Source organism: Nestor notabilis, unplaced genomic scaffold (assembly GCF_000696875.1).
Source record: "Nestor notabilis isolate BGI_N333 unplaced genomic scaffold, ASM69687v1 scaffold1435, whole genome shotgun sequence".
In the NCBI taxonomy this organism is placed as follows: domain Eukaryota; kingdom Metazoa; phylum Chordata; class Aves; order Psittaciformes; family Psittacidae; genus Nestor; species Nestor notabilis.
The window spans coordinates 38,713-66,178 of NW_009927664.1; the positions used below are offsets into that span (position 1 = coordinate 38,713).

The 27,466-nt window shown below is 42.5% G+C and overlaps 1 protein-coding gene across 1 annotated transcript in view; it reads right to left on the minus strand.

Moving 5' to 3' along the window:
* LOC104405414 (latrophilin-3-like) overlaps nucleotides 1–27,466 on the minus strand; it is a gene marked incomplete at its 5' end in the record, with an annotated part of 262,781 nt that overhangs the window by 38,514 nt on the left and 196,801 nt on the right. Inside the window, 4 exon segments of the mRNA XM_010014137.1 lie at nucleotides 7,386–7,477; nucleotides 8,854–8,920; nucleotides 16,349–16,569; nucleotides 17,071–17,280. Coding sequence (XP_010012439.1) covers nucleotides 7,386–7,477; nucleotides 8,854–8,920; nucleotides 16,349–16,569; nucleotides 17,071–17,280 — 590 coding nt within the window.

The window sequence follows — 27,466 nt, forward strand, 5'->3', positions numbered from 1 at the left end:
ATCCCTGGATCTGCTGTGCTCTGACCCTGCTCTCCCCAGAAGTCAGAGGAGTCCAAAAACACTGTATATAACACAGTTGGTGGGGAAGGAGAGATTTTCAACACCTTATTCTTGAACAGCCCACTCAGTCTTTCTATTTTGTTAGTAGGGCTGTATGAAAATCTTAACAGAAAGGTCATTCTTTACAGGCACTGCTATTTTATTTAACATTATAAGTTATAGGTAATGGCCAGTCAGGATTTAAGGCAGTGTTTAACAGAGGTTCAGTGTGGCTACTGTAAGTGTTTGCATTCACTAGCTTTTGTTTCAAACTCTTTGTACCTTGTCCTTTACACCTCTCAGCCAATACACACATGTCCTCAAAGCTGCATGGGTGCACCTCCTCCCCCTGCTTGCTGCTCTGAAGAAGGAGTCTGCACATTGGTACAGACCCTCAGCCCTTACTTCACCAGGACCTGAGAATGCAGAAGGCCAGGACTGGGCCTTACACTCAGATGCTGCACTGGACATGCTTCAAGAACTGGACCCCTTCATTGTACCATGTCCTTGCTGTGCACTCCCAAACAACCGCAGACCCAGAAGTAATGAAGGATTAAAGTGCTGCTGTTCTGCAACTCAAGTCCCCCAGGTGAATCCAATGCAATATTCAATTCCAGACCCTTTGGCATTGAAGTGTCTTATGCTTAAGCAAAAAAAGATCTGGAAACTGACAGATTAGTTGAAATCCCAATAGAAAAATGATGAAAAAATCCTTACTGTCTCCCTATTTTCACTTGTTTCTAAAATGACTATAATAAAGCACAAATTAATCTTCCTTTAGTAAAAGGATACCTGGTACAAATTATTGTTCTGCATTGGTAATGTAAGATCTTCCTACTAAAGGAGAATAAATCTTGCATTTTCAAAAGTCTAACTCGTTCCTCACTGTGCCAAACCCAGGATGTTTACTTTTTCGGCGTTTCAATCAGCTGAGTAAATAAAAGTAGACTGGTAAACCTCTGTTCCTGCCAGCACAATACTGCTGTGTTCAATCAAGGATTTAATTTAAGCATTTCCGCAGATGATTTTTGGAAGTTCTATTTAACCTTTGTTTTGAATTTTCTACCTAACTCTGAAGATTTTTTTATGACTTAAGAAACCCACAGGACTGAAACAACAAGCTTATCTGGGGGCTGGGATTAGTCACGTCTCTTTAAATAAAATACGTATGTTGAAGCAAGAAAATGAGCAGATAACCACTTACACCCATACAACATATGGGAAGAGTGGGATATGGCAATGGTTTGTAAAGGAGGCATAGTTTCAAAAAGGGCTTCTCAGTTTTGCGCCTGATACTCCTTGCCCCTTGCCTTCCCCAGCCTAGGCCATACTCCCTAAAATAGCCCGGATTGGGCTTTGTGAGGTTTTGTATCGTAATAATCAAAGTTGAGTCTTTGCATTTGGCTCCTACTTTTGGCTCTTAGGTTGCGCAATTTCACATTTATTTCTGTAAGCCTGTGAGCAAGAGACTCCCATGGAAAAAGAAAACAACACAAAAATTAAAGCAGAATGGTGCAAGTTTTTTTTCAAGTCAGAAACTTGGGAGAACTTACACTTTTTATTTTATCCATTAAACCAAGGCCATATGCCTTTAGCCCCAGACCATTTGTAGGTCCCAGCAAGCAGGGACCATTTGTAGGTAGCAGACAGCAAGCTGAGGAAGGCTCATTTTGGTCATTTGGGGATTGATTTATGAAGGTTGCAGTGCAGGACGTTTCTGCATCACACCCATTAACGGGATTTCAGTGTGTGTCCTTGTGAATCTGACCACAATACATAAAGATGTTCTCTCCTATGTGTTTGAAATAAATACATTTTTACCTGGGAATTTCAGGTTTTTGATATAGTGCTTATTCTATTGTTGCAGAAGATGGGATGGGAGCAGATTCCTACAAGAGGGAGGAAAGCTGCAACAAAACTACAGTGATTAATGCCAAGATTAAACTATCTCAAGGCTTCTAATTAAGTGCCTCTTTAGCAACAAAAGGAGCTCCCAGCTAAGACTCTGAGTCTCCCCATCTGAAAGGAAGAAAATTAAATTTACAGAATGACTTTCAGGTGGGTTTCTATTGCTCTGGATGAGCTTTTCCAACAAATCCAGCACTACAGCCCAACACACTCCTCTTTGAAGAGGTCCCGACGAGTTGAGCTTTCTAAAGAGCGTCCAGGTGGCCTGTGGCACAAGCCAAGCTATACCCTGGCTAAAAGAATAATGCAATAAAATGGGATAAAAAGAGAAGCAAGCCGACAAAGACCTTTGCCTCCTGCCTTCTTTCTAGTGGGTTCACAACTGCAGTTGGCAGCCACAGCCAACATGTTGCCCTTCCAAAGTAAATAAAATAAAATCTCATTGCTACATACTTCAGTGCAGAAGAATGTCAGGAAGTCTGGCCTGCCTGGGGGAAATGCTAACAAACCCTACCACAGCCAGGCAGCACTTGGGCAGAGGGGATGTGAGTGCCCACGGGAAATTCAAAGGAACAGTTCTATTTGTAATGAAGAGAAAGGATAGTTTCTGGTCTCTGCTAGGAGAAATGAGGTTTCACCCTCTCCCCTCCAGCCACTTGGAGATGCCCTTTGTAACTGCAGGCACAGCAGCTACTTGGCCCCATTAATGGATCCTTTCAATCTGCTTATAAGACTTGCCTTTTCCTAACTAAGTGCTCTCCCCACCCAATTTTCTACCAGTTTTTCATGTCAGTAACTAATATGTTCTGTATTGTGCACAAGAACTACACACAGCAAAGAAAGGACCTCAGATTTCAGTAGATAATGGAGAAGAGCATGCCTGGATTACCATCAGGGTAGCCCCTCTTTTTTCCCTTCACAAACATCACGATGATCAAACAGCAGTATTTGAATGTCTGCAGAACAAGCATTGCACTGCCACACCACACAAAGGCATCCGGAAAGGGGTTTCATCTGAAACCCTCCATTTTGCACAGAGAATGGGGACTAAGCATCTGGAAACATGTGGATGGTTTCTCTTGCTGCAGCATCTGGCATGGGTCAGATGAAAACCTGGTGTGCAGGGACCACAAGCAGTCACAGTACATGCCTGACCACCCAGAAAGGAGTTGATGGATGGAAAACTGAAGAACCATGATGGACTATTCATATATATATGTATTTTCCTTTGTCACATAAAGCTTCCTACAGGAATGTGAACATAAAAAAGATTCAGTGTAGTCCTGTCTAAGACAGTCTGAGACATTTCACACATCTAACATCTACCCAGCACAATGGAAAAGCGTGAAGGAGTGACTGAGCTGCTCAGCTTCTAAAATCACTCCACATGACAGCAACCTCCGGTAAAACAGTCTCACAGCTGCTCTAAAGTATTCCAGCTGGTAACAGGTCCCTGAAAGTAGCCATCTGCTAGCAAGAGTGCATCAATACCACACTGATACGCCTATACTCTCCACCTTGTAGGCTATAGATGCAAACAGCACGGCAGGCTCTTGCCATCCAAAAAGCTTGTGCAGTCCCTGGCTTCAAAGGTCTGTCTTCCCTGAAAGCTTGTAAGGGCTGGGGGAAACGATCCTCCAAAATGATGTCTTCTTGGTTACATTCGTTGACAGTTAATCATTTTGTGCTCATGAGCAATTCTGTGCACCCTTTTCATCCCACTTACACTCTTCTAGGCCATGAACGAGATACAAGTGAGGTGGCAGAGCAACTAAACACTAAACAGTGTTCCTCACTGCCCACCTCTGCTCACCTGTATTTGCCAACAAGCCATGAAGAGATGAAAGAAATGGCCACAGTGGACCTCGAGCATGCGGAAACAGCCACTGAAAAAGGGTGCAGAGGAAAATCCCCTCCTGCTCTGTGTTTATGGGAGGCACATGGGCACACACCACCCAAGAGGCAGCTGTTTCAGCATCCTTGTCTGCATAGCTTCATACTAAAGATATCTTTAAAAGGCAGAAGAGATCTCCACCCTGGCTGAACCCTGAAAATTTCTTTTTATATGTATTGAAGGAAGAAGAGAAGCTGAATTTTTCAGGGTCCTAGGTAAAAGTATGCTACTTTTGGTGATGGTACATGTTGTGAAATGGGAGCTGGACTGCCCTCCTGGCATCAGCAGTAGGCACAGAAACACTTGCAGCTCCAAACAACATATCCCGTTTACACAAGCTCATATCTTCTGGCCATATGCCTCAAAAGTAGGACAAAAGCATGAACCTCACTGTCAGCAGGGGCAACTCACTGAATTGGCTCAGTACCAACCTGCCACACAAGGAGGATACTCTCGGCACAGAAGGAAGGACCCACCCTACTTCCCACTTGAAAATGCTGGGCTATGCTGGACAAATTAATGTGAGTAAAGAATAAACCAGCTCTGTACCAGAACATCAAATCTCTTGCTCAGTAACCCCTTGGTAACCAGTGCTCCACCATGGAATGTCAGATTCTCCCACCCTGGCACAATAATCCAGGTACTGTTCCTGAAGGTTAGAGAAGTTGTTTTTACAACTTTGCACAGTGCCTACAAATCTTTCAGCCACACAGCATCTGGTTCAGGCACTGCCCTTTGAATGGCTTTTCTGTTGGTGCAGTAATTAAAGGTATCCCAGGTGACACCTGATCCCTTATCAAGTTCATTAATTTAAGTGGAGTTATTTGGTTCTCTGTTTTCTATACTTCATAATGTATTTCTAACCTTTAAAGTGACATAGGCAAGCACCAGATTGCAGGGGCACTTATTAACAGCCTATTAAAATATTTTATGGCCTTTATTTTTACATTGCCATAGGGAATCGAGTATTTTGCTGTTGTTGAACAGGCTCAGGATTTATGTTGCGAGAGCTTCACCACAGCCTAACACAGAACAGTGCTAGGAAATTAACTGGGAGAACAAACTCCCATTCAGCTCTCCATGTGCCGTAAAGCTGTCACACACAGATGGCAGCAAGGGGCCCTCCAATGCAGGCCCTTGGTTTGGTTTGGTCTTTTAAATATAAACTGATAAGACACAAGGCTCTGTGACTATGATGAGAGCCAGCAAAGGCAGTGCATGTCTTGAGATCTGGGTGTCTTTCCACTAAGGGTATAGACCCACAGAGGTAAGCTCAAAAGGACCTTGCTGGTCACTTGTGAAATAATGTGGTCTGTGGCTTTTTATTTCAGAGCTGCTGTACCTCATTCATATTTTGCAACTGAGCTAGAGCCAATGACTTTGAAGAAGACCCAGATCTTACCTAGAAAAAGACTACAATTTTACCTAGAAGACGACTGTGATCTTACCAAAAAGTTTTTCAGAGATTGCAAGCCTCTCATATCCCTAGGAAAGCTCCCTCAAAGGTGGATTCCCTTCTCTGTTAAAAATCTGCACTTTATCCTAGCTCGAGCATAACCAATATTGAGGCAACACATGCCTTGGATTTAGGCTGCTTAGGTACTCAGCAATTACAATCAAGTCCTTTCTGAAATTTGTGTTTTGATAAACTTCTTAGGGTGAGCTTGGGGTCTTCTTGAGTTTATATTAGGTATTTCTTACTCTTTCAAGCATAAAAGATCATTTGCAATGAAGTAACACATTCGGAAGGGTATCAGCAACATACTTAGAAGTATTTAAATTGCTTGTGTTTTCAAAATGTTTTAATGAAGTCAAATCAGAAATAGACATTCATCTGCCAAAGGAGCTATAAATTATCTCACAATGACATTAGAATTAACGTAACTAGCTGTATAAATTCCTGGCATTTTACACAATGATTCTAGAGATTAGCACAGGCAAGATTATACAGTAGGCAATTATTATTTCTGTGTTTAATTATATGGGCTTTGTTGTTATCGTCGCCCCCTCCCCCCTTTTTTTTTTTAATTTAAATGTCATACTGCAGAGCTCTCTAGACAGATTTTGTATGGGTAACCTTATAAAGGCTGTTCTCAGCAAGGAATCCCATAGCACTAACGCATGATGGGTAGTCACATTAATAAGTGTTATTAAATGTACCATTCCTTTAACACCTCATCAAAGACCAAATGAAAGACTATCATGCTGGCATCAGTACTGGACATCCAGAAGAGACTGCTCCTCTGATTTCATCTATTAGCTGATTTACGGCTGGAGAAACAGAGGCATACTGCAGAGCAGCCTGCCCACAACCTGGGCAGGGACAGATGTAGTAAATGAGTGCCCTGCAGCTCCCTGACCTCACTGGGGCCTCCTGTGTTTGTGCAGGCTCTGGTCTCCCTTCCTCCAAACCCTTGAAGAAGTAGCTGCACTTAAGAAACTAAAACTTCACCCAAAGGCCCACGCCAGGTCGTTACATGCCAGTGGCACTGCAGGCTTTGACTGCTGGGGAAGTTTTAAGGGGGCATGACCTAGTTTAAATTAAAGCTGTATCTATGAGAGCAGCTCAGTGGTAAGAACAATAATCTTGCTGAGAACTGCCTTGCAATTCTGCAATTCAGTCATTGCAAGAGTTTGCTTGTTAGGCAAGCGACCCTCGTGCCTCTTCAAAAGGACGAGAAGGGAGAACCAACTTTCAACTACGTTGTACAACACACTCCTTTCCGGGATGGGCAGTAAAGCACTGACTTCCAACAATTTCCTCCTCCTGAAGTTCATTAGATGGTTTTATTAATTAGCAGGCTCCCTATCTTATCATGCGCTGCACCTGAAATCCCACTTGTATTTTTGAAGCGAGTAATTAAAGCCAGAGGTACTTGAATAAACAGGCACTGATGGAGACTAATATTCTATCAATATAATGAAGTAGCTTCCTACACAGTAAGATGCCCAAGCTCAGATGTTAACCAAGTCCAAGGGCAAAATATGCCTTCTCTGGCAAGCACATCCTCTGATGTGGGCACCCCCAGGTAAACTCCCAGAGACTTTGCTAAAACTAATCAGATTCTGGGGAGAATTTGGGTCATTAAATCTGTCAGGGGCCAAAACAAACAGAAACGAAGTAAGGCTGCCACCCTCAGAGCACAGAGAAATAGTAATGATCAACAATTTCAACACCTTCACTGTAAAGACTGAAATAATTAGCCAGTAATTATCAGGCAAAATTTCCTTTTACACAGAGGGACTAGGAGGTTACCTGCTAGTCCCTGCAAGGACACCAAATACAACTTTGCTTCCTTCATGCAAAACTGAATGAAAAATGCCACCACTAGCAGCCAAATCACGATAAAGACAGTGCTTCATCATCAGCCACTTGTTGGTACCTATTAAAAACCACTCTGTAGTGCCATAAAAACACATAGTGCTTCTGTTACCACTGCTGTTGGCAGAGTTGGTTCCCTGTATGCTCCTCAGAAATGAACAGGGGCATAAACAGCAGAAGACTGAAACAGGTAGAGAGAAAGAAAAAAACATAACAACTTACTTGATATTGTCAAGACATCCAGATTCGGGCTTCAGTATGGCAGTATGATGAAACATTTTATAGAGAGCAATCCCAAGGAAGATGACATTAAGCTGCAATGGGGGAGGAAAGGAAAAAAAAAATGGTTACGTGACATGACACAACATAACGGGGAGAAAGTCAGCTTCTTCTCTGTAACAGATGAATCGCTGTCGGAAATTAGCTCTCACTGCAGTTTTATAACAACTGAATTATAGAAAATTGCCAAGCATTTTATAAGGTGAGCTGGCCTGTAGACTGCAGAACTGGTGATGCCACAACATTATGAAGGCTGTGGTGCTGTGTATGTTACTGATATGGGGCTGGTTCCAACATCAACTGTAGTGCTTCAAATGATGTTATGGACAATGAAAAGTATTTGCTGTAACTGCTCTTCCGTGTCTTAGAGATGTACAGTTGTGAAAAGTCATTCCAAGCATCTTGCTTAGCCAGCCCCATTGTAATGAAGCACAAAAGCACCTTTTTCTGTGAATATATGGTGTAACAAGGGAGTTGGGCAGGGAAATCATGACATCTGAAGATGCTTAGCACAATGCAAAGTTGAAACATGAAAAGGAAAAAGAGTTTGATTCGTTCTGTAAAAGATGCGATAGTGTTTCAATGCCTCAATGTTAAACAAGTCTGCCAGTTCTTGGAAAGGAGTTCCCCCAAAAGCCCAGGCCAGGGTTTGAGACATAATCAGAAAGGGAAGATATCTTCTTATGAATGAATTCCTTAAGGGGAAAAAAACCCTCAACAGTTGCAGCTGGGAGCATTGCCCCCTCCCTTATGTGGAAGGCTGCTGAAACAGCTCCCAGTTGCAGAAGCAGCAAGGACAATGTCTGCATTGACATGAGAGTGCCTGGTTTGCTGTGTTAGCCAACCCCTAGTCTATCCAAAACAAAGGATGGTTTATTTAAGCCATATTGCAGCTATTAAAGTATAAGAAAACTCCAGCTGCCTCTAAAGTTGGGTTCTGTACCTTGTTGCTGTGCTAGCTGATACACTGGTAAAATGCTAACCATGAAGCCAGATGAGCTTCATCTTCTGTCAGGGAGAAAAAACCCCTATCAAACCTCCCTTCCAGTCTGCACTTTATTTCATTCCCCCCAACCCAGATTTATTGCATGATCAATACAAAGCTTTGCTCTAGAATGCAAAAGCGGGGCAGATGAGGGGCATAAAAATAGTTTGGCAGTTCTAAATGTCCAGCAGTAGAAACAAAACTCTGCAAGTGCCCACTCTGAAGCTCCCTGGCCCATTTTGATTAAGTATTTTGCAATGCCAAGAGCCTCTCTTAATGAGGGTCTAATTGCTTGCGCCAGGTGGGGTCAAAGAAGAACATGCCTTTCTCAAATTAATCTGTGTAAATTAAAGATAAAGTGTAAAGGGACAGCAAAAGTTTTATTTCTTGACCTGAGAGATGGAGTAGTTAATTAGGAGTTCTTACCATAATTATCAAGGTCGCCGGTCCTATAAAGCTCCAAATGAAGTAGGTGTCAAGTCGGAGCCAACATCTGTAACGAAACACATGGGAGAGAAGGCATTCAAGGACTGCACCCAGGACATACATCAAGAGTGAGAGAGTGACAGAGAAGAATGTGAGCAGCAAAACACGCCGGTGGGAGACAGGAAATATTACATTGCTTGTTCATTTAAATGCTGAATTATGTGCCCAATTTCTGACAGCGCTATTGATGGAATAAGATAATTACCTCTGGAGGAAGCAGGGAGAAAATGGCACCAGGCCTGGCTACTAAGGCTTTCTGCATCTGTCAGAAAAAAAAACTTAAAACTGTGTTTTTTTTAAGGAAGGGGTCTGATGAGGATCCACAGAGCTGCTTCTTTGCTTTATGCTCCTCTTTTCTCTCCAGCTCTGATGCAACACAAGCTGTCTGTCAGCTGTCAAAGAAGATGACATTTCTCCAGCAAGCAGATCAGAGCAAATTTGGTGCAAATAGGAAGCATGATTTGGGTAACAGAAGGCTGAGGTTTAATTAGGTTCAGCAACTTCCCCTTTAGAGCATTTTATTTCCCTGAACCTCTGGAGCGTTTTGTTTCCACTAATGTTTCGAGGGTTGCATATGGTCTGCGCTATCACATGAAGTTGATTCATGGCCTAAAACTAAATTATTAATCACTTAATTTCAACCGCATTTAATACTCCCCACATTTTTTAAGGCCCCTGGGAAATTACATTTCCATTCCTAGTTCATTGCAGGCGACAGGAAGATAAAATAGAAGTGACTGGTTACAAGACAGACGAATATAAATTCCAAGAAACTTTTGCATGATGTTTAAAATAATAATATCTTGTCGTGTTTGCAATGCTGCAAATCACAGCTCCATTTATACACAGAGGACTAAGAAAGCATAAAACCACTCTTATACTAAACATCAGATGGAATTTCAGAATTAGGCAAGAGACAGGACCTGTATATATGAATTTATCATCGTGGAAGAGATAGCAGTTCTCACAAATGACAGCTCTAGTGCACAAGCTGAATTTTTTTTTCCCTTCCAATGGACTTTGCAATAGGCAGAAAGGTCTGTGCCTCACAGAAGAGATCAGCCTGCCGAGAGAATAAAACATGCCCTGAACCTCTCTGACTGGGAGAAGCCAAGATATGAATAAATTGTAAAATGTAGAGAAAGCTTCTCATTTCCCTCCCTGACCATACAAATTTCATGTTTCATCAGTGTTGAAGACCTATCAATCTTTACATAATAGTTATGCCGCTATTTGTCACAAATTAAAATACCATCACTTCCGTGACCATCACTCCTGAACTGCCGCTGCAGCTGTTCATCCAAAATCTTCATGTGACAGCATCAAAATCTTAATGCAAGAGGCAAACAAGGGCTTTCAGAGCAACTGCAGGGAAATCTTGTTTCCTCTTCAGCTGCTGAAGTTCAAGGTGATTCAGATGAAGCTGGTAACGGAACCACACAAGTGACTGGAAACTATTAGAGTCTGATTTACTATAGGAAAGGGTTTATGCGATCATGACATCTGTGTATCACTCATAATAACATCTGAAATGTTGCCCAATTGCAGCTAGATTTTACAGAGGAATAAAGGTTTCAAGGATAATAAAATCCCTGCAAAAAGTCCTTCTCTCCATCCCTGAAAGAACACATCTGCATAGCAGCAGTTCATACATCACGTGGAATTTCAAGCTATACCTACCCCAGCCCATAGGGAAAAGAAGTGTAACTAGTTCTTATGCCTCAGCTGACACTTATAAATCAGAGAATACCCAGACCCACAACTTTTTTCTACTGATAATAAGATATGTGGCAGAGGACTCAGAGGTGGATTTTGGGATTGGTCTTTTTTGTGGGTTTTTTTTTTTTTTGGTTGGTTTTAATTAAAAAAAAATTGAACTTTTTTGTCAGTTTAACATTCAAAACATCCCCAGTCCATACTTGCACAGGTATCAGGAGCACAGTGTATTTTAATTGCCAAGCAACTTGGTTTTCCTTCAGCACAAAGACCAAGCCAGCTCTTGGAAAGCTCAGGGAAGAGGAAATACTTAAACCTACCCTTTACTCCTTAAAGCATGACGGCCAGCCATATGGTCACATCTGATGCAGCTGTTTTTGAATGCATACAGATTGGGATACAGCGAAAATCAGCAAAAACTGAAATACAGCATGAGGGAAAAGCTGTGCTGGGCTGAGCAAAAGAAGCGTGAAGCAACTGGTTTCCTTCCCAGACAGCCAAATGGATAACATTTTCCGCCCTGTTCCCCTAAAAAATCTCTTTGGTTTTGGAGCACAATTCAGTGACAAGAGATGGATGCTGTGGATGGGAAACAGTGGAGGAACCAGCCCTGCCCTCGGAATAAGCAGAGGACAGGCATGGAGCAAAAGGTCCCCTTCCAACAAGAGACTGCTTCATTTGAGGAAGAGTGGAGCTTGCAAGAAACAGAGAAAGCTCTTTTTTTCCTTCCTCTCCGCACACTTTAAAGAATGTGATGTCATTTTTTATTTGTTTGAATAGAAAAATCACCTTTCTATGAAACTGTGTCTATGAGAGTCTTAAGTGACTAAACAGAAAGCTGCAGGACTGCCTCTAATCCTCAGAAGGACTTAAACAGCTGGTTTTTTGTGGTCACCAGGAAGAGATGCAACTTTGAACCCATTTAAGTCATAACTCATTAAAAATGCAAACTAAGACCAAAACATTAAAACACAGGCATCCCGCCAATTGCGTTGAGGAGCTGTAAATTGCTAATCAGACAAGTGCCACACTGAGCTTTTCTTCCCTTAAAAGACAAAAAACCACACGCACAATGAGCTGCATAAATGAGCTCCTCAAAACAAGGAAGCAATCAGGCAACTCACTTCCCAAAGTTGCTAATCTTGGGCTGCTGAGTTACTTCTGACCCCCTGTGCACAGCTGCACCACGAACATGGACTTACCACATTACAAGTTTAGACTCCACTGCCATTGAACAAACGAGCTGCTTCAGGGCTTATTGCAAGGCAGAGCAGATTATCTGAAAATCTGCGGATGAAGGGAATGCTGTTCAAAACCCCATTGCCTCTTCCAAGAGTCACACCAGCATATTCAGTGCTCATAACAAGCTCCGTGGTGCTGCTTTCCTTTACTTTTTAATTTCCTCTTCCGCGGTGACAAGTTGCTATATTCACCTAAAGCTTTTCTCAAGTAATAAAGACTACAATGGGTTTTACTCTATTTTCTGCATGAAGAGAAATCAAATACTAAACTATCCCTGGTGTGCATTAAATATAACCAATAAACAATCATTAGCTGCCATTGGACCGTAAAATTTGAAGACCCCTAAACACATCATGTTGTTCATGGGAGCTCAGCGGTTTGTTTCACATGGTTATGTAGCCTCCTTGTCTGGGTGCTGTAATGGGATATGTATGCACAATGCCTTTCAAGGGTGCAATATAGTTTCTGCTTTAAGCAGTCCAGCATCTACATTGCTCATGCTTCCTCCTCCAAATACCCGGCACAAACACTGAAAATAAAACAAGTTCAGTGGAGCCACCCAAGACAGACTGTATTGTTAGAAGCTATTTTCCGAGCAACATTAACATGCATAAAATGTCGGCAGCTGGCTGATGGACTTGGAGGCTGTGCACATACACCAGGCTTTCATTTTGTTTTCTGACAGCTGGATTGCTTACCATGTATATCCTGCTTTATAGCATACCAAAAGGGCGGAGGGGGGGTGGGGAGAAGAAACAATAAAGAGATTCCTGTCACAATGAATTTGATCACCAGTGGATGAACATACCTATGTTTTCTAAAATATATTGAGCCATTCAAAGCATAGATGCTTCCTCTGAGATTTCTAAGAGGCATTGATATGAATCCCCGGACAGTACAGGAATATGGAACGGCTTCTTGCTGTAGATCTTGTATAGTCTGCTACTTGAGTGAGTCCTCTCAAAGGGAGTCTGCTAAAACCTTAATCCAGCTTTTACTGAATTTTAGACACAAGTTATCTCGAAACACTAACAACAACTGCAAATGCTATTTCCCCTCTGCATTTCACAGTATTGCTCACTGCAATGCTTGACATCAGATCTGGCCAGGAGATGGATGGATTTGGTTACCACACAGGACAAGGCAAGTGTAACTTTCTAAAACTGAAATTCCAGTATCTTCTTTTTTTTTGCAGCAAAACTTGAGATGTTGTCATTTAAGACTCAGCATCTGAAGACCTGGCCCGTAAGACATGGTTACTTGAAAGTTCTCATGAGCATTGCCAGAATTACTTAGGTAGTGTTGGGGGACCACACTGCCTGCAGTGGCACTTCACGCTTTTCACCTTTACTTTAGAAATTACAAATAGAATAAGGTGAGATGCAACATTTCTAATTTATTTGGGGCAAAAGGGCCAAACAGCTTGCTCACATGAATAGTCCCTACTGGCCTGAATGGGATGATCTCTTAATGGAATCACTACACTGCTATCTGGTTATAAAAGCAAATTAATCACCTAATATGAGTGGTCTGAACTGCTCTTAAACAAAAAGTAGTAAAAGGAACAGGATCAATTCCAATCCTTGGAATAATTAAGTGTAAGAGAGTATCTTTACTGTGTAGCTACTCCAAAATGCCAATATGAATACTAGGATGGGATGCTTCAGAAAATCACAAGCACCGAGTAATGAGCAAAGAAAAAGAGAGAGGAACAGCTGCCTCTTCCTGGCTATGTAATCTGGACATGTGTTACAGGAGGGTTGGATTTAGAAAGGAAAATGAAATCAAGAAAATCTACATCGGGTGTCTAAGCAAATCATTCTTAGATGTATGAATGGTGGCACCAAATGCCAGGCAAAAAACAAATAACACAAACAGCTCCATAAGTCCTGCTTAAACAAATGCAATAAATAATGGAGGAAGGCAAGTAATATATTCCAGAGGATGTTTTACAAAACCCGGCAAAACCTAGCAACTTCTTGCAATCAAATTATGTATGCCTGGCATATAGTTCACTACAAATTCTAATCAGTTCTACCCTTCTAATAACATTACACAGAAAAATACATCATCATCCATCAACCAGATGGAGCATGATAGTTATAGAAAACATATTGTATGTTTTTTATTTTCCACTAGAGGAACGTGATAAAATTTTGCACTCTGGAATTAGAGATTATAAACAAATATTTTCGGTTCTGCAAATCTCTGTAAATATTTATCTGCAAAATATTACGTATACATGTTTAATAATGAAAAATACTACTTTATGCTGTGGGGAGGGAGAGATTTTACTGGCACAGACATAGGACTGCTGCCTCCTCAATACAAAGACAGCAAAGTTTTGTCATTCACCTCCAGCGAATTTCAGCCAAACTTCCTGCCTCTATCTCCCATACCATAGAAACATTTAGACACCCAAAGTCTGATAGTAAAAGGCAGTGTATCCTACAGAATATGTTTATTATGCTGTACTTCAGAAAGGTCTATATACTCATTTAACAGGAACATAAATATTTTAGCAATGCAAAGCTGCCATGGTGCTTTGTGGGAGCTGCAGTTAGGTGTGGTGCGTTCCCACTCTCTACAGCCACCTGCTGTGTGCCGCTATGCCCCACAACCTGCACTGGTATGCTGGTTGTCCATACAGAGCATCACAAGGGACTTTGGAAAGATGAGGGTGGATGCAAACCAACTGCTGTCTTATGTCCAAAGTGATACCCTGACCTGTGGATGTCCTTTTACTACAAGAGAATGAAGTAAGACTTTTCAACACCCAACTGTAAGAGAACGCAGTTGGTGCTAGCTTTCATTGCAAACTAGCTGCAATGCTGGCTTTTCTTGGTAGACAGCCCAAAACATTGAGAGAAGTCAAAAGGATCGCTCTGGTGCTACCAGCCCTGCAACAGTAACATTGCAGAAGTCACAGGGTGAACAGCAGGGAAGGCAGCCACTAAAAGAGACTGCGAACCAGACAGGTATGGACACAGCTTCAGTGATGGCAGATCTGCAGAAGCATCTTAGCTGGCTTTCCAGGGAGCTGGACTCATGATCTGTAACATATTTGATCATGACCTGTAACATATTTGAGGCTCAGTGTGCCCCACGCAGGCTACTGTGAAGAGACAGGTCCTCCGTAGAAATACCACTGTAAAAATAAGTTTCTCTAAATGTACAAGGCAGAATGTTTCAATATCTGATTCAATGGGAGCCTATATATGGCCCAAGTGGGGATGTGAATGGAAGAGTTGGTTGGGTCAGAAAGCAGGCAGCAGCTGATGGAAACAGTTTTCTCCAAAAACTGTCATCAGTTGTTGTGTTACTTTTATTTTGCCCCTCAAACCTGTCAAAGTCAGTCAAACTACTTTGTATAAATTAGTAGAGATTCTTGAAAACTTACTCCCTCCCATCTTTAACTGCATGTGCCATTTTCTTTCCACAAACTATGACATTTATACAAATTCTGGTTGCTATTCACCTACTCATGGGAGGAACATGAGGCAAACATCCAGCTGGGATGAAAGCCTACCAGCTGGCACAGTAATGGATCATGAGCAGTTCCACTGCTCTACAGATTTGCTTCCACGAGGAATCAGATTAATATATACCAATAAGGTTTCAGGCAAAAATTTTGCAGTTGAATTTAAGAGAACATCAACTACTGCCATGGCCTGACCCAACCTATGCTAAAAAAGATCTTTAAAAATGCCACCAGCTCATTGCTATGTATGCCTTCAGATTGATTTAATTCAGTTACAATGACAGGGGAAAGGCAGTCCAACAACAGGAAGAGGGGAAAAAAGAAAAAGTAAATAAATACCACTGCACTGTTAAGAAAAAGTAAATAAAAATCATTGTTAGTGCTATTGAAACAAAGCTGGCAAAGCAAATCAAAGGCTTGATTTTCACTGTGTTTTCCATTAGACAGTGCTGCATGATCATCTGAGCTGTGCTTTGACACCAGCTTCAGCAATGTTGAAAACATTTAAGAATATTCATAATGATAAATGATGTAGCTCTTCCAATTTGCAAAGAGTCTAATGCACTCCACGGTCACCACCTATTTTGTGTGCAGGCTCTGTTAGTTTGACAGAACACTTAAAAAAAGAGGAAGAAGAAAGCAATGTTTCATCATCCAAATGAAAAATACCCTTTGGTTAGAGAAGAAGGATGACCTTGCCGATACAGTACCCAACTGAGACCTGGGACAGCCACCTCTGCTGATCTTATGCAATGATCTGATAAAATTTTTCCCAACTGACATCTCCAAGAAAATACCTTTGCAAATCATTTCATAATGAGGAATTTGTCCTCTATTATCATGGACTGTGTTAGAGACACAAAGATAAAGCAAGGCATGCCTCCTGGCTGAGCTCTGTCTGCACAAGGTTCCTTTGTCTGTCAGGTCTCTGGGCTCTTTGCTTCCCTTTGTCATCCCCACTCCCGTCTCTTCTGACAAGTGCCAAATCCCACTCACACTTTGTCCGTGCCATAGCTCCGGTAGTCCACCGCTGCTGACACAGCCACAATCAGTGCAGGCATGCCATAGCCGACCAAATAGAAATACTTCCTCCGTGAGTGTTCACTCTCAAAAACCTCCACGAGCATGATGTAGAGCTGCACCCCCTCCAGGAACATCCACGTGAAAGCTGCCAGGAAGAAGAAGTGCAGGAGGGCAGCAAAGACGGCACAGGCAATCTGCATGCGGATTGAAAAGAGCAAGGGAAGGTGTTTGTACCATGCTGAATTAATGCAACAGTTAGGATTACTTGTACTGGGAGGTTTAATAAGAACGAGGCAGCTCTTCTCCAAAGGAAGAAATTTTATTTCACTTGGAAAATGTTTGTGAACTACTTTAAAATAGACACATTTCTGCATTTATAAATTATATTCAAAGACAGAAAGGTATGTAGGTACACAATCTCACAAATAAAAATGTAAAGATGTACATAGCATGAATGCACTTCTGCACACTGCTTATTAAACATAACACCTATTTTGCAAATAACGCACATATAGCCTCTGAAATAACAGTAGGCATCAGCATATGACTCCCAGTTAACACTAGGGGCCCAACCCTGCGAGAAGTCATGCATGGAATTAAGGCAGTGCTGAAATACATCTCATTGCATGGTCAAACATCCCATAAGTGCTGAGATGAGAGACTGTGGTAGGAGCAGAAAGTGCTTTGCCTCTTACCGGTTGGTCAGTCCGATTAATGCCGATAAGGAAGAGGAGTTCTGCCACAAAGAGGCTGATGCACAAGTTTTTGTGAATCGTGTTGCGGTCACTCTGCAGCCCACGGAAGAAGCAGAAGGTGAAGATGCAGATCAGGAGGCAGACCAGTGAAAGCAGGATGCCAACCCACGTGATGAAGTCCAGGAGCAGGTCATGGACTGCATCGCTGTGCTGGAGATAAAACAAACAAACAAATCATCAGTTGCATGCTGCATGACTTCTAATCCACCCCAGACACAGAGTGAGGTTGTCTGAGGCCCTTTCCCAAATATTTGTATTCACTCACCAAACTGTGGAACAAGGGACCAGTAGCAAAAAGACTAAATGGACCTAAACTTGAATCCTGCATCAAGAAAACTGCAACCTGAAACACAGACTCCAAAGGGTCTGGCAAGCTGCAGGTGCTCTGAACAGACTCAGAACCCAAAATATCCTAGAAACAATTATGCTGCTGTTGAAAATACCAGAATATCATAGCTAGTGTTGTGTGCAGCTCCATCTTTCGCAAACACGGCAAAGGAGTGTGCACACATAGTATAAAGAATTACCAAACACTGTGATTCCAGTGTAAAAATGTTTCATGCTAACAACATCGTGGAGATTACAACCACAAGTCCATTACAACTATTCACCAACAGTGAAAAAAGACTCCCTTTAAATGTTCACAGAGATGTATAAGCTTAGAGTGTTTGGGACAGAAAGAGATCACTTAAACGTCCTGAGGGGTTTTGTGTTTTGTTTTGGTTTGTTTTTTCCACTGGGAAAGGCGAAAGAAAGTTTAATTTTTCTTTTTCAAACCCTAGAGCTATATTTTAAAACTCCTGGGAAGTCAGACTGAGCTCTGGAATGCTACCCAGAAAAAAAGACAGACCTTTTAACATTAATTTGCTTTTAAATTGTAACAGAGGGGGGATTATTACAGCCTGGAAAGTGAGATTCCCTGTGATGAACTTGTAACATGGTTTTACCCCAAAGCCATGCAAACATGGCCATTGCAGTGGCAACCTCAGTCAATCCAGCAACAAAGTTTTGCAAGCGGCAGTAAAGGCATTTCTTAGTTCTGCTGATAAAACACCACTGAATTGCTCCTGGGCTTACACTGCACATCCCCCCCAGAAAAGAGGAAGGGGTTCTGGGACTCTGACACCGTGGGTATCCCACCTCTTTGTTCCTTATTCAGGATGCAAAACTTGCCTGTAACCCCCCAAGTTTCCACCAGATGCAGTGAAATTAGAGATATCATTACTTATTAAATATAAATAAGAAATGAGAAATACAAGGTGATATGCAAGACGGCTGCTTGGAGCTAAGCAGTTAAGAGTCAGTGAGCTGAGGGAAAGATTGGCTGGAAATCTCTGGGGTTTTTCAAACAGACTGGAGAGGCTTGAAACACAGCTTTGTGGTCTTCCAGGCTGTGTTATAAGTGGTATTCACATTCCTCTCCACTTCTGGCATTTTGATGACTTAGGCATTATGTAGGCTGGCAAAACAGTAGTGTCACACTTCAAAAAGCCAGGACAAACTGGAAACATATTCCTCCTCGTGGGATAAAAGCTTATGACAGATGGAGGGAAAAGGTGATTAATTCATCCATTTTATTTGCCTGCTTGCCAATGATAAAGCCACATCAAATGTCAGGGCTTTCCTGATATACACTCTGCTATGTCAGCACCCGCGAGAAACAGCTCAAAACTTTCAGCTCTTTGGCCTTATCAGCGTGAGTGATAGGCATCAAATAATAATGAAAGATGGGGAGTGACTTTTCATTCCATCTCTTCCATGCTGGAAGTTTTCTCTCCAGGGAGACTTGGAGGTGGAGAGATGAGGGCTCTTTTCCTCAAATGCTGTTGCAGCTCTTCCTGAGTATTTCCAATACCTAAGGAACTAGGGGTCACAAGGCCAACAGAGAGGCAAGAAATCATTGCGTGCTTACTGTAGATCGTGACAGAAATGCCTATTCCAGCCAGCTCCTCCAGCATCACCCAGCAAACTGAAAAGACGAAGCACACGTCATTTTCCTGGGAGCCACACATCTGTGTCATTCCAGCTCATCTTAACTCAGTGTAAAAAAAAAGTTAATGCAAACCTTGCACCTTGCAAATCATTCTTTCTTTTGTCTGAGGCTGCTGAGGAACGGCAGGTGAACATCTCTCTGAACAACCCTGTCAGCTCACCCGATTAGATCACGCTGCCAGACTAAAGTGACCAAGAGCTCTTGGGCTGGGTGAGTCAGGCAAGGCAGCTAATGTAGGTGGATGCAAGGAGAAAGAAACAAGGCAGACTTTGGCCAGATACATCCATCCCATCCAGATGTGGCCAATAGCACAGATTCATCTATCCCAAACAAAAGTTAGCTTGGCATAGGGAAAGCTCCCTGAGGGCTATTCCCCTACATGAGATGAATCTCACAAATCCCAGATCCTGTAATATATCCCTGCTGACTTCAAGACACAATGCAGGGATTTGGGGTGATTTTGCTCCTGGAGAGCTATCCTGCCATCTAGGTTCATGGTCTTCCTCAGGGAAGGACCATTTGCCCACAAAGCTCACCATGCTTAGCAAGAAACGCAGTCTTCACTGCTGTATTATTATCACTCATACTACTCTTCTTTTTAATATTAATTGTAATGATAATACTTACTTTATGTACATAATACACATCCCTGGGGTGCTGGGAAACAACCATAAAAACAACTTCTCTCTAATTACAACCTCCCTCCCAAAACTCAACAAACTCACAAAAGAACAAACAAAACAGAATAATACCAATAAACTGGGAACAAAAGCATTTAAAAACACCTCAGGGGAAAAAATACGAATTAGTAGCTTTTCTAGTAAAGTCCAAGAGTGAGCTGGATTTCAAAGGCTGAGTGCATTCCATCCTGTTTGGGATGCCCTATTTCAGTTGCCACAACAGAGATGATGGGTCAGGGAGGAGCTGATAAACACTGGCGTTCTTCCCATGGCAGTGCCAACTGGCCCCAGGCCAGGCACATCCAGAGCTTTTACAACAACATGTCCAACAAAAGGGAATTTACCTATTGCTGAAGACTCAAACTATGCTGCCATAGGCCACAAAGCAGAATATTATAGGAAAAGAAGGAATTGTGGCAATCACTTCTCAATTCTGTGAGATTATCCTTGCCATCACCTGGTTGCTACGTGACAAACAAGGGAGCAATGTACCTGGTTTACGCAGGTGGTATATGCCAGAGTCGAGTATGATAAATAAAAGATTTCATACCTGGGCTGCAAACTCCGAGCCTGGTACCACATCTGCAGGGACATGCAAGAGGAGCAAATCCCTTTATCCTACTGTTCAAGCACTCCCTGACTGAGGATAAAAATAACTTTGATGGAACTCACATCGTTCCAGAACCCTGAAAGCCCTAGGGTCCCTAAGGCATGCAAAATACATCTGAAACCACAAATGTACTGATAGCAGTCAACTCTTGCTTCTTCATAATCTCCCCAAATACCTGGGCAACCTGAAGAGCCCATGGGAGATACCAGACATCAGTCTAAGGGACAATTTCCCAACAGCATGAATCAAACACCTCCTTGCCCAAATTCATCATGGCTGTCAAGACCACGGTCAAGAATGCAAGCCAGTGAGTTTTGTTACCACCAAGTTACACTAGCTTTAGAGGTAAACTGACCTGCAGATTACTTGCAGCGCAGGAATGACTTACTGAGTAATTGAAAGAAAGAATCCACTTCAATGGATGGGTTTCTATATTAAATACCTTTTACACTTATGATTTAGGCATGAGCCTGACCCAAAGTCCAGTAAAAGAAGATTTCCCCAGCTTTGGAACAAAGCCCTATTTTTGCTCCAGTGGGACCAAGAGCTGCAGGAGGAGAGCACCGATGGAAACCTGTGCAGGAGGAGTTATGGGAGCCCTGGTAGCAAACACAGCATGGTGGGCAGGCAGCCTAGATATTATCCAGGCTGGGAAAATCAATGAGCAGCTCTGCCAGTGCCTGTAAACCAGAGCAGAGCTAATAAAAACAAATCCCAGGGAATGTCAGCTTATGACAGAATGGCTCTCCATGAGATGAACAACCATTTCCTTCCTTATTAAAAACATCAGTAGAAGAAAGCAGCAGCCAAACCAAGCTGCCAGCAGCATAGGACCTTTGCCTAATCTGTCCCTCCAGGAACAGAAAGAGTAGTATGTTTGGGAGTGAAAGAATAAGCAAGCAGTAAATAAAAACACGGTGTCATCGACTAGCTCAGATATGACCATTCAGTGCCCAGTGGGAGCTGGCAGTGTGTTGGGCTGGGCAGAGACCCAAGTGGACAGGTTTGAACTCCTGCATCATGCTGATGCTACTCCTTAGATTTGTAGCTATCTGAGGCCATGCAGGCTCCCTCTTCCCTTTTTCCCCCTTTGCTGTTGTTGAGAGAGGATAACTGCTACAATCTGGCTGCAATGCTTCATGGCTAATTGCAAAGGGCTACTTAAGAAGTAAATGTTTTTGCAGATGTGCCAAAAACATCAGCTGGACTACATGAACGAGGAAGAAACCACAAAGGCTCCCGCAGAGTGTCTGGACTGGCCATAGCTATGCAGGCATCAGAGGTTTTGAGGGGGCTTTCCCTTCTCTGTGGTCAAGAGGGATATATGCTGGGGATATCCCACTGCATAAGCACCCATCATCTCCTTCTTCCACAAGGATTCACTGAGGGAGGCAAGCAACTCTGCTCCACAGCAGACACAGCACCTACAGACCCGGTACATTTCCCCTCTGTGCTCTGCAAAGGTGATGCTGTCGTCATAAAGAGAGTTTAATTCCCACCTGAAGCCACTGTGCAACATCATAGTCTTCTGACTATGACCATTTAAAACAAGGCTTAGATCCCTGAGCACTCCTCTAAGGTGGTTACCTACCTTTTCTCTCCTTGCCTTAGTCTTCAAAGCTGCCTTCATAATCTGTGCAGGTCACACAGACCATCTTCCTCCTCCTCTGCCTTCATCAGCAAGATGAAGGCCTCCTAGCAGAACCCTTTCTCTCAAACTTCTACCCAAAATGCAACAGCCTTTTAGTGACTGCTAGAAGCAGCTGCCAGTGCAAGCCACAGAAATTTCCATGGCCAGAATAAAGCAGTATGGGGGTAGGTGTGCACAGAGAAATAGGTACAGACCTTACCTCACTATATGTTACAAACTCTCTGTTAGTGTGTAGAGATTGTAACTCATAGGAAGGTGAAGGCATGTAGCAAGAGCCCAGCATTTCTCTCATACTCACCGATACCAACAGGTACCACTGCAACTAAGATGCAGTTGAGGAGAGATTCAGCTGTGGACAGGAGGAAAGGGTTGGGTCAATAACTGCATCAATCATCCTGACCTCCTGTGTTGGCTGGATTTAGCAAGGCAGTGCAGCTCTGCTTACTCATAAGGCATGTCCAACCTGAGAAATGAGCTATGGCAGCTGTGCAAAACTCAGTGTAGACATCTACCCAGCCAAGCTGCCAGCTTGTTAGTTTGAGTTCCTGGGAAAAATCTGGTCACAGCATTGTCAGTTTCTGCTGTCACATGGATGGTCTTACCCAGCCTGACGCCAAGAGACAGCTGGAACATAGCTCCACCACACCATGGCCTCTACCTTCACTTTGGTTCTCGCGTTCACCCTGCTGTCAGCCAGAAAGCAAAGAGGTAGCAACAAGACATAGGGAAAGGCTTAGCACTTGCAATGGAAGCTACTTGAATTGTGCATTTTAGGACAGAGGATCAGAAAACACTGCAGGGTGATGCTGTCCCTATGCTCTGTGGCACAGCTCCTTATTGTGCAACTAGTCCTGGCTTGCAGATCAGAGGGTCAAAAAGGGTAATGTTAAGCAAATATGTACTCCTTAGATTAGGAGGAAAGAAAGGGCCCAGAGTACATCTTTCTGAAACCAGGCTCTAGATGTTTTCAGGTTGGACATCCAAAAGTGCCTACCTGAGAAGATCTAAGTCAATGCCTTGGGGAACACACATACAAGAACTAGCAAGACATCCAGCCCTGCAGAGCTAGAAACAGTAAGACACAACTAGGTCTCAACCCAAAACAGTGTTTGTCAAAGTAAGGGTGGGCAAGTCAAGGAAGCCCCCTGACCGACTTACTGCCCACTGAGACAAAAAGTTTAAGGACTGCTACCAGGTACAACTCTGAATCAACCCTGTAGGCATAGATTACTTGACCTATTTGACCTAAGGTATAACTAAATGTGCTGTTTGCAACTCCTTCTTCTTGGATTTCATCGAAGTCACAGATTTCTGTTCCTAACACGAGCTCCTATACTGCTGTATTTTGAATTTTTAAATCGGATTGAAGACAAGCACATTTAATAACTTTTCTGCTTGATTAAAATAGTTTTTATTAAAAAACATATTAGAATAAGTTACTTTTTGTGATGTGTAATATATCTCTCTCTTTTTTGAGTATTAACCCCTTTGATGGTACAAAATTATTTGTCTTGCAAAATTGATTACATAGCAGTTTCAGTAATTTAATTCTGCAGTTAGGGTGGTTTTGCAATCCTGCACTCAATTCTGGTGTTATCCACTGCTGGTCAATCCCACAGTGCAAATATATGGACAAGTCAGCATTGCAACAGCTTCAGCTTGGTCTTTATATCCAAAATGGCTGTGTTGCTTTAGGCAACAGACCACTGCATTCCATTTAGACTTCATATATTTTTATTCCTTTCTCGCCTTACTTTGCCTTACACTTCCATTCCCCAAATAATTAGCAAGGTGTAATGTGTTTATGGTATAGAATAACATCTGAAAGCTTCTGGTTAATTGCTACAGTTAAAACACACACACAGCCCCCTCCTTGTTTTACTTACTTATTTATTTTCAAAAGAAGAGTAAGCTCTGGCATTCACTACATACTGATAAGCAACATTTATCTACCCTGAGGTACCTTTGCTTATTCTGTTTTGGATGATTTTTAAAATTGTATTTTCCCACCAGCTCTGAACTTGTTTTCTGTCTGCATATTTTTCCCCACGGTACATTTAAGATGCATCTGCTATAATTAATATGATGTAAAGCACAAGCTTATATGAAAAACAGCTTATAAATTTATAATAATTCTGCAGCAATTACATAGGTAGAATGGCTTATTTAACTATGGGTTTTGTCCCATAGCATGGAAACCATTATATTTTTATAGCATTTAAGGGTCTTAACTAACATCCTACTGACTCAAACAATAGATAGATATTTAACATAGACCTCATCTATCTTAAATATATCTCATAATTTAACAAAATATCTATAAGACTGTAATAGTTTTCCCATAACACAAGCCAAATGAACTTCTCAGCTGACGAAAACAGTGATTTGTTTCCAAGTCTTAAAATCTCTTTCCAAAGGGAGGTTCTCATTTTTCCTTGTAAATTGTCCAAAAGGACAATGAATGATGCAGGTCTGTAAGGAAGGCCAGCCCTTGCCAGGAAGATGCACCAGCAAGACCCAGCTTACAGGTCCTTAGGGTCCTGCTGTCCTCTCTCCATGCTAACTGGGGTTCTGACAGCAGCCAAAGGGGTACCTGTGGGTGAAGGTCCATCACGTTTCCCAAAACTTGTACATCCTGTCCATTTGCACAGCAGGCTCATCATCTTGGGCACCATTATTTACACTACTGAAATACATGACTGAATAGGAAACTCTGGGCCCAACTAATTTCAACAGGCAGGAAGCATATTCAAATTAAAATCTCCTCCTCTTAAGAGTGGAATTGATCCCAGCAACTTCTACTCTTGAAGCACACCAATAAATCCCTGCCACTATGGTAAGTTAATGTTATTTTCTGCCTCTTTGGACAAAGACGTTTTGCTGTTTCATGCTAAAGAGCCAGACAACCATCAGTCACCTCCTCAGCAGTGCTACCTTCCAGCTCCACCTTGTCACATACGTTCTGCTAATAGTTAATTAAATCCCAGCCAGTAACACACAGAGCAGCCACCAGGGTCTCCTCCAAAGAACATGGTCTTTTGCTATGCTACTAGGGAGGGAGATCATTCTTGACCAGATGTGACGCTTATCAAATTGGTGCTGCCTTTTGATTAAGAAGCAGGACACTGATGTCCACGTCTCACAATGCCTGGTGTTCGGTCTCATTAGGTAAGGTGCTCACACCAAGGGATGCTTCCTGTATCCAAAAATCCAATAAACTGAAGCCAGTACACTACAAATCTCAATGACAAGAGAAAATTGTTTCTGTTGTAAAAGTCCTAGAATCTTGATAATTATTGTGTGTACAGCAGTCCTCCTTAGAGATCCTAGTCACTGACCAGAATACTGCTGTAAGAGGTCCTGCATGAGCATGCAACATTCCTTCCCCAAGGATCTTTCCACCTCCTAAGAAGACAAAAAGACCTTTGAGGCAAGAAACGTCTTTTTGTACAGGACACAAGACAATGAAATGGCACAAAAGCATGACTACAAGAGATAAGTGAGAGTCAATAAATGACAACAACCACCATTTATTTTTAAACTTCCACCTTTCCGAAACAGCACGTATTCTGCTGCCAAGACTTTTAAATCAACTCACTGAAACAGCATAAGGAATGTCATATGAGCCACCTCTTAGATTTGCCAAGCCACACAGCCAGTTCCACAAGCAAACCAGAGTGGGATGGTGCCACCAGGAAGAGCAAGGTGATGAGCAGCTGGAGGGAGGAGTTGCAGATGTTTGCAGGATACACAGGTGCCTTTGTTTGCAGACCAGGATGATCACTAAAGCAGACATGCCAGAAAGCTAGCAGTTGCATCACAACAGTCAACAAAGTGGAGCCAATTTGGCTCTTAGAACAATGATACTTTGGCTGCAGCCAGATGATAAAACATGACCTGAAAGTCTTGAGGACGCTCATTAAAACCCAGAAACACCCACCAGCTAATAGCACACTGGCTTGGCATTTGGGAAGCTTCCAGCTGTAGCTCTTTCAAACCTGCTGGCTGAGCATGGAAAAGCAAGGGCCTCACGTTCTCTTTCTGCAAGATGAGATAACACCAGCACTACTGTCTAATGAAGTTTGGGTGAAATGCCATGCAGACAAGGCTGACCTACTTGCCGTTTGAGAAGTGGTTTGTTCCATGCTAGCCTGTATCTGCACCCCGCAGTAGGGATTGCCCTCATTCACATCAGTGGAGTGGAAAGCTATCTGCATTTCCCAGGTGCAGCCTCTGACTTCAGTGACTCAGGTATATCTTTTAACTCCAGGAAGCTGATAATGAGCCAAACACACATTTCTTTTGAAAATTCAAGCAGTTGTAGGAAACTGGCAAAACCAGACGTGGACTGCATAATGCCATTAACATGTAAACTTGTGCTCTGAATAAGCCATTTCTTCAGACATCTCCCAGGATAATGCCACAGCCACTTAATGGTATGTCTCCTGGGCCAATAGTGACTCCTGCAAAACGGAATGGACACATCATCCCACAGCAGCAGCAGACCTATCCTGCCCCTCTTCACTGGACACAGCTGTTGTGGCAAATGTGCTGCCAGGCTACCATTTCCTTGTTTTTTTTCAAAGCTTCTGTCATGCATGATGGTTCTTTAATGTATACATTTTATTGCAACCCTTCACATTCCTCTTCAGATTATCAAGTGAAAAAAAATATACAAAGGAGTCATACTGGAAGAATATTTGAGAAAAGATCTTTTAAAAACATAATAGCTGCTGTGGCTATGCAGCCATGAAACTGTTTCTGAAACTTTCTGCCTGCATGGAAGATGCCAGATCCATATTTAGCTCAGAGCCATGGACCCTGCTGTAATGCCAGGCACATGACAGGGAGATACCACAACACAGAAAATCACTAGGGCAAAATCTTTTGGTCATCAGGGCCTTCTCCTCTTCTTTCTACAGCAGCTGAGACTGTTCTTAACCAAAGACAGCCAAGACAGCTCAGGAAATGGAGGACCATCTCAACCATTCTCCTGTTCGTGAATAAAATCCCATATGTGTACTTCACTCCCAAGCCACTCCTACCATGATTAACAACTACTTTCAGGAGTAACTTCTTTAGCTCCAGTGGAGATAGTCATGTGGGAAGCCAGAATTACACCATGGACCTAAATGCAGGCAAGGGAACGAGCTGATCATTTGGCTTTGGGTAAATGTACAGGATGGTGTTAGGAGTTCCCTTTTATGTGTAGCTTGCTGTCACACAATGAGATACAGAGAACATATCTTTTGTCCCTAGCTGCAATCTGGAAAATACTTTTGGTTCCACACATGCACCTCACACAAACATGTACAGCAGTGTAGCTGCAGCTGTTGCTAGCAGGACACACAAATTGTACCCCATGAGGCAGGTTCTGCACACTTCTGTCCCAGCACCCAGGA